Source organism: Sphaeroforma arctica (genome assembly GCF_001186125.1).
Source record: "Sphaeroforma arctica JP610 unplaced genomic scaffold supercont1.33, whole genome shotgun sequence".
Classification (NCBI taxonomy): Eukaryota; class Ichthyosporea; order Ichthyophonida; genus Sphaeroforma; species Sphaeroforma arctica.
In genome coordinates, this window is record NW_014040525.1 from 90,438 (window position 1) to 98,426 (window position 7,989).

The 7,989-nt window shown below is 40.7% G+C and overlaps 1 protein-coding gene across 1 annotated transcript in view; it reads left to right on the forward strand.

The window, feature by feature from the left end:
* SARC_00936 (hypothetical protein) overlaps window positions 1-2,948 on the forward strand; it is a gene marked incomplete at both ends in the record, with an annotated part of 16,562 nt that extends 13,614 nt beyond the window's left edge. Inside the window, 5 exons of the mRNA XM_014305361.1 lie at window positions 364-512; window positions 1,108-1,201; window positions 1,335-1,649; window positions 2,158-2,285; window positions 2,933-2,948. Coding sequence (XP_014160836.1) covers window positions 364-512; window positions 1,108-1,201; window positions 1,335-1,649; window positions 2,158-2,285; window positions 2,933-2,948 — 702 coding nt within the window. The remainder of the gene's footprint in view (window positions 1-363; window positions 513-1,107; window positions 1,202-1,334; window positions 1,650-2,157; window positions 2,286-2,932) is intronic.
* Between the last annotated feature and the right edge of the window lie 5,041 nt (window positions 2,949-7,989).

Here is a 7,989-nt window from a genome sequence, read left to right on the forward strand (position 1 = left end):
ACACACGCACACACACACACACACACACACGCACACACACACACACACACACATATATATATGTGTGTGTATGAAGACGTGTGTGTACATGCGGATGTGACATGCTATTCACTGCGCTATTACTCTGAAACTCATTCACAAGGCATTTGTAAAGTCACAGTAGTGGCATCAAATACTAGGATCATTTACGTACAGGTGATAGTTGTGAACTTTCACCTTAAGCTGTGCATGTTGTATCTAAATCCAAGCCTCGCAGTACATTTCCACCTTGAAGTTGACACCTCGATGTTGTCATACCAACATGGATAGACACCATACTAATCTTCATTGTTTATTTACTTATCCCACTCGTCTCGATCATAGTCTGGTTACAAGGGTGATCTAGGCAGCAAAATCTATGGCTCAGCAGATGTAGTAGCCGACCCTCTAACAGCCAAACAGAAGGTCATCATTGGCTTGAACGGACTCACAGACGAGGACAGGGATACCGCTGCGAACGAGCACTTCAAGGGGTAGGTTTGACACTTGGTATCAATGTATCTGTACAACTGATCTATAGATTTGAACATCTGTATATGTATCCACCTGGACATGTATCAAGTGCTTCATTTGTTTGCTCTACTGATTTTGTGTTCGAATCTGCTGTTGTTTATGGTACATTCGATGTCTTGATGATACTAAGAAGATTATACATCTACATACTTGAATATCTATCTACCTGGCTGTGTTTCGAGCGCTTCACGCATGTACTCTATAAATTTATCTCGTTCTGACCTGCCGTTGTTTATATTGTGTCCGACGATTTATGATACGTTAGGAGTAGGGTAGCTCGACACGTTGGCAGGCTAGCATATCGCTATACATCGCGTGCGTATATCATCTGACTTGTTTTTTTTGAACTCGACCTCAGAACGACTGTGTACGATCGTGTATGTTGAAATATACTTCAAATGGCTCAGTATCCGCCTCTTCGTTTTTGTTTGCACATTTGTCTAGTGTGTACGCATTCAAGAATGAATCCATTCTTTGGAATACGGTAGACCTAATTGTACATTCCCCAGCCTAAGACTAAACACATGCGTTCGATGGGCTCGTACTTCTCTACAGGTACCTACAATGGACCGATGTCATCCGCTCAAAACTGGTGGATCACGTGTCAGAGAATCTGTCGAGCTATCCCAAACTCCGCATCAAGTACAAGGTGTGTGCGCGAGGTGCTTGTTCGTGTTGGTGTTTGTGTTATTGTCTCGGGACGCGCATGAAGGTGACCGGCTTTTAAGATGAGGTACAAGTCTATGCTCATCTTCAGTTGATATTATTGTCTTATATATCAGCAATGGGAGAACAGACCCGAGATGCTGCGCGAGATGCTGGACGGAGCATCTTCCAAATGCATCAAGTACAAGAAGGATGAGCAGGGTGACAATATCGAGGAGAGCGCCTACGGACAGATGGACAAGAAGATGTTCTACAAGCAGAAGGATGGCAACGATAAGGCACCTCGTTTGACTACTGAGTTCGACAAGGAGGTGTATGAGAACATGCGTGGTATCCGCTTGAACCTGCCTCACTACAACATTGAGGGCGAGAAGATGGATCTGGAGACGACTGAGTTGCATAGAAACGATGTGGTCTCTGTCGAGGTGCAGGTGTGTGACCTACAGGACACAGTATTATCCTATCAGTACATGTGTATACACCGAGCCGTGTTCTAGTATAGTATGCAAATGAAAGTGTGACCAGGTGTAGGTACGAGCACTATAGTACAAATAGTATCCGAAAAGTTCACAGAATCGTTCAAATAGTTATGCATATAGGTGCATAAATCATGGTACTACAGTACACAGCATTGTCTAAATAGTATACAAATACGTGGAAAGATTATGATACAGTGTAGTATGCGCAGAATTGATGCATGGTGTTTCCGCCGAGGTGCAGATATATATCAAGTCCAGTCTTCGTGCATGGGGACATAGTTTTGTTTCTTGGCTTGTGTATGGAGAACTGTATCTGGTTCATGCTGTCCATTCAGTTAATTACATAATCCTGTCCTGTGTCTGGGTGTGTGTACAAGTATCTATTCCACCCCCTCCGGGGTTGCTTACACTGTATGGGGTTTCAAACTAAACCGTGCTGTGTTTATACCAACCTGTGCAGATCACTTCATCTATGTACGAAACTTTCTTTGGCCTCAAGAACAATCTGAGAAGCGTCACAGTCTTGCACAAGTTCCAACGAAAGGGTAATAACTCAACCTTCAAGAAGCAAAAGTCGCCATTTGGAAAGTAAGTATTCCTCAGGAAGATACGCAGCTGAAACGTGACAGTGTAAACGTTGTACCGAAAATCTCAATTTTTATGATAGGATGCACGAATGATACGTGTTTAGTTTTGAATGTTTGCATGCGATATATACGAGTTTCCATGAACTCTCAATTGTGACCATTCGGAAATATCTCATTTACGCACGCTAGTGCTCGATTATGTTTTTATATTTTTCTCATTCTCTTAGGTTTTTTCAGATAGCGCATTCCTTCTCTTAGCTGAGCTTGCTGATCCGATCTTATTTATGCTCTTAGTTTAGCGTGCTGAACTTATTCGCATATCTTTCTGCTCCCGTATAAAAGCGATTGACAATACCTTCACGACCATGGCGTGCTCTTGTGTGCTGTTTATGTTGCTGTACATGTCCATTCCACCCATAATATTACAAAGCATCGAGTGACTTGCCTCGTGAGCGCGGCTCCGAAGATTTGCTGTTTGAATTTATATGGCTCTATTTCTTTTTGAAATGTTTTAAGCATTCAGGCGTCAAAGACAGCTCTTCTGCTCTCTATATGTATACATTTTTGGCTCACCGCCGAGGGCTTCGGTGTGTTCTGCATATTCGAATCCTGTTACTAATCCTAAAAATTCTTATATTTTACGCACAGCTTGTCCGCGATCTAAATAGCCACCTACTCATCTCAGTGTGACGGATCTATCTACTCTTTTGCTGCAATGGCAGTGAACACAGATGTCTGTATGATTTACAAAACTCGAACAGACGTGTTGTTTAGCTAAAGGCATAGCGGACCCGATTATATGGATAGATATTTTTAGTTTCGTCTTATTTTGGAACGAGGCCTTTTGGTAGTACATCCCATTTAAAATATATGTATGATAGTTACGGTATTGAATAGAAAGACTGAAGTCTGCCTTCATGAGAATCCGCAAATACTTTTGGCTTAGAAGGACACGTTTTGTGGATAGACATTCCAGACTATATATATCCATATATATGTAAATGATAGATATTCTAGAGCCCTCGCCTCATGAGCAGTCAATGAACACCATTTTGGCTTCGATAGACAATGAGCACGTGATGTCAAACTGGATGTGTAGTTGACTCGATGCTATATGTATGTATTTTTTTAGAATAATCATTTCGGTCCGGAGCAAGACCAGTTTGTATCCAATTCGGAATGTAGTTGTTGTAGTGAATGTCCAAGATTATATTTCCTGCGGTGAGTCAGAAGTAATGTCACTCTCATATCACTAAATTAGTATATATGGTACGTTGAATAGTCCAAAGTAACCACATTGTTATCCATTAATTATAAGGCAACAGCAATAATAGCCATGTTGTAGTATATATAGTAACAGGTTGAATTCGGTAGTCGTAAATAAATATAATAAAAACTGGTTGCGGATAAAGTGTTTCATTTATACATGTACATATAAATATTGATGTAGGTATATGTGTATATGTACATGTATATATATATATATATATATATACATATATATATATATACACATTGTGAGTATCTTATTCAATTCACGAACAGTTTAGAATGAAATAGCCGTATACTTTATATTATAATTATATTAAATAGTAATATAATAGCTTACAAGAATATGAAGACTGATCACCTCATATGTCTACTATCAGTCCCCTCTGGTTGCTGACACAGAATAGTTAGGTATACACCAGTTCACGATCTCCTCTGTAGACCGTCACTGGCCATCTATTATTTTACACTGCTTTACAACTAACGCTATCACTCAGTTTATGTTCAGGGTTTATTGATACATATGCACCAAGAACTGGTATGTATTAAACCCATATTACATGACACAACACTGGCATTCCATCGCAAAAACCAACCCTCATACAACTACATGAATCATCGTTGTACGTGGACGACACACACTATGACCACATCTCTGCAACACGGTGCCGTAATCTCCCTCTGACCTCAAGCCGAGTGAAGTTCCAGCCTACATGACAGTCTAATCTATACCGCACAACTAAAATTCGCCGCCAAACTATCGTCGCGGAATCTCCGTCCCATCCAACGTTAACGGAAGCATACCCTAGGCCCGCAACATCTTTTTAGATATGTCGTTTCCCGCAAAAACCACAATTAATTGAATATGCGTTACGGTACAAGTCACGAGGCTGCTGCAGTGGAAACTGCTTCAAAATAAACTTATCATGATCCTCATGCAAGTATATGTGTTTAAACGAAGCCGACGCAAAATGCGTGTCAGTAGCGACAGTATCTGCATCCCACCAGCCTTCCCATCTGCCCCAAGCAGAACTCTTCGCATCAGCCCAAATCCGAGCAGATTTCGTACGCCGTAACCGATGACTTTTACCTCTGAGCAATTTCCTTCAAGGAGAACTATACAACAACCAGGGCTTATAATCCCTATGCGGCTTGTACCTATCCGCATTCTGCTGCTCAAGTGGCGGCATTTCAATGCCTTGAACGTGTTCTTTAAGCTCATCCAAAATGAAAGGCGAATGACCCCTGGCGCAACTTCAAATTTGAGCCGTAAAGATGAAATCACTTCAACAATCTGAGCTGGCCTAACTTAACGTGTAGCCAGAGTATCCTGCTTCTCACGTACCCTGTATCGAAACCACCTGTAGCAAACACCAGTACATCTACACGATGTACATTTTCTGCTTTATGCTGGAATTCCTGTTCTCGCCTGTCACAAACGACTGTCACTGCATCTAGAACCATGGCTTCTATACCACGCTCAGACAGCAGCTTCTTCAACATCCAAACTTGCAACTGATTACGCTGCACAGGAAGGTATGCTCCGTTTTATAGAAATAAGGTGATAATTTAGTAGCAGAGTAGAGTTGGCCAAAGCATTTAGCGTTTAAGTAGCAGCAATCTCGCGCCAAAGCCAATCCTTCGGAATGCGAATATTAAAGGACCTCAGCTTTCCCATTGCCTTTAAAGTGCTGATCGATACACACAAAGTAAGAAGGAATCTGCTGTGCCTTACAAATAATGTCCATGCCATAATAGTATTGAGCACCGAATCCGTGTCCATCGTAATCTGTTGCGGGACACCCAACGGCAAGACCTGCTCTTCAAGAATCTAACGATATCACACACCATTTGTGATATCCGGACAAAAAACGCATACAAACACCATCCGCTTGAGTGTATCATCAACAAAAATGCATGTCAATTATTGCCATGGCCGAATCTAGTTACTCCGGCCGTTGTAAATCCAAGAAATCTGTTGACAGGGTCCACAGCTACGACGCACATGCTCATATTGCTATCGCAACAAAGTCCAACCCATGGTTATTTATCAAGTTGCACAAAACGCGCCGACGTGATGTACGTGAACAACTCAAACTTGTACCGCAGCACTCGCTTGACCACAGCATCATCCACTTCGATACCATATAACCCGCGACACACGTCCTTTGGAACATCTCTTTCCGTACGTGGACCAAATTTAAAACCCATTCAATTGCTCACGAGAAATTTCCAACAGTGCAGAAGGGAACAGTCAGCTTCCGACTCACCTGGAACAATTCGCTCCGCCTTTGCCTGAGTAGGCGTCGTCATCGCAACCACGCGCTCCTGATGTTCCTCAAAAACTTACTCAGCCCGGGCAAGAGCGTCCTCCAAGACAAACACATCCGGCATCATGGTACTGATCATATAGGTACGTGACTCTACCACGTGCTCTACTTCCTTCATCATGAACCTACCAAGCGTATGATCACGGCCACAACGTACAGGTTTTTCTACAATACCAGCCACTGCAGATGCAACCCGGTCCTATGCGTCAGTGCTTTCACTAGCACACTTAGTAAAGGACGATCAACTTGTGCGTGACTGCGTGTTGTTCAGAACTTCAGAACTTCAGAAGTCTCCGCTCAAAATTGAAAGTTGCCATAGCCTAAAATGAAACGGTTCATTTAGAAGGCTATGAAAAACTGAAAATGCCGTAAATATGTAGTGAGAGAGTAGAGACTGAGAATCACCGTGACTGAGAGCCAATACAATCATCAATTTCATCATAGAATGGGGGTCATTCCAGGTTTCACATAGAATAGTTTCTTTACGGACTCGTCCGTTCTCCCTCATATTTTTACTTTCCCTACATATTCTATTTTGTTGAAAAAAAACAAAGGTGCTTTTCTAAATATTAGGCCATAATGGCCATTAAATATTTATATTGAGTTGCATAACAGGGCGTTAAAATAATTATGAGCCATTTTTCTGAGTCACTCCTATACCTCGGACAAACTCTTGTACAGAGCTTTATCTAGTTTAGTTTGCTAATAGTCCAATAACCGTAGTGTACAAACCTCGGACTACAATAGTGTATTTTAGTACTTAGTACTTAGTCATACAGTCGAGAGACTCGAGACCGTCACACACACACACACTCTCTGAACATAAATATGTTGTAAATAGTAGATTTTATAGAAGTTCCAATATCCCATGGACCCAAGGGGCCATGCCGGTACATCAATTCTCTCTAGAGTAGAGACTAAAATAGAGTCTGTAATATAAACTTGGTACTCGGATAGGAATAAAGTTTTAATCGTTTTTTAAATATCCTTTGATGGGTCTCTATAAAGATTTCTGCCTCTCTAGCTAGAGTAATAAATGGTAAATACTAAAATACTAAAATAGAGACTGCAACACTGCAGAGTGCAGAGAGAGGGAGTCCGAGTCTCTCTACAGTCTACCACTCTACGGCTCCGTGAGTCCACGCCGGGCGTAGAGCGGTTGCGGCCAACGATTCCCGAAGCTCCGTTCAATATAAAATTAGTAAACTATTATGTATGCGCCATCAGACATCTCACTTGTCAACTCTCGAGTCTCGTACTCTCTCGTCAACTCCATCAACCAAAACAATATTTAAAATTAAAACATGCTGATGCTTGGCTTTTCCGACTGAACTATGACGCCACTCATGCAGTGACGTTATTCGTTACGACATAACGGACGCAAGATCCCTCATCCCACTCATCCTAGAAATTTCTAGTTCCAAAACTGCCATTATTTTTATTATTATATTACTATTTAAAAAATAGAATAAATAAATAAATTTAGATTTTAGAGGGCCATGAAATAAAAAACAATATCACAAGAATTATAATATTAAAAAAAATCAACTTTTTAGAAAAACGTTTTAGAAAAACGGATATGTATAAAATTAGAAATACTCCAAGACTCTACATTTGTTCTGTAATCTGTACGGCTCATAGTCGGCTGACTCGGGTTTTGTTCAAAAAGTACTCATATCAAAAAAAACAAAATGACTAAAAGTGCCGGACAAGTCTTCAAGGTTTGTTCTGAAATAAATAATACGAACAGAAAAACCAGTTCACATTCCACAAGCCGGACCGAAAACAAAGAAACAAAAACAGCAGAAAAATATTACAATATGGAGACAATATGCCCATATTTACGATAAATATATATGAAGTAGAGTCTATACTTTCAATATTTGTTTGCTCGTTTTTTAAAAATAAAATGCATATTACATAGCCTTTTTCTAAATATTCATATTTATATTTATAAATGCAAGAGCTGCGGACTCCGAGTGCCGAAGGCTAGTAGGCTTAATGTGATATAATCAAAAAAGTCGCCAAATGTCCAATAGGATTGCTTATCGGTGGCGAACATATAGCGACATACCTATTTCCTTAGCCTCCAAAAATTCAACTTGA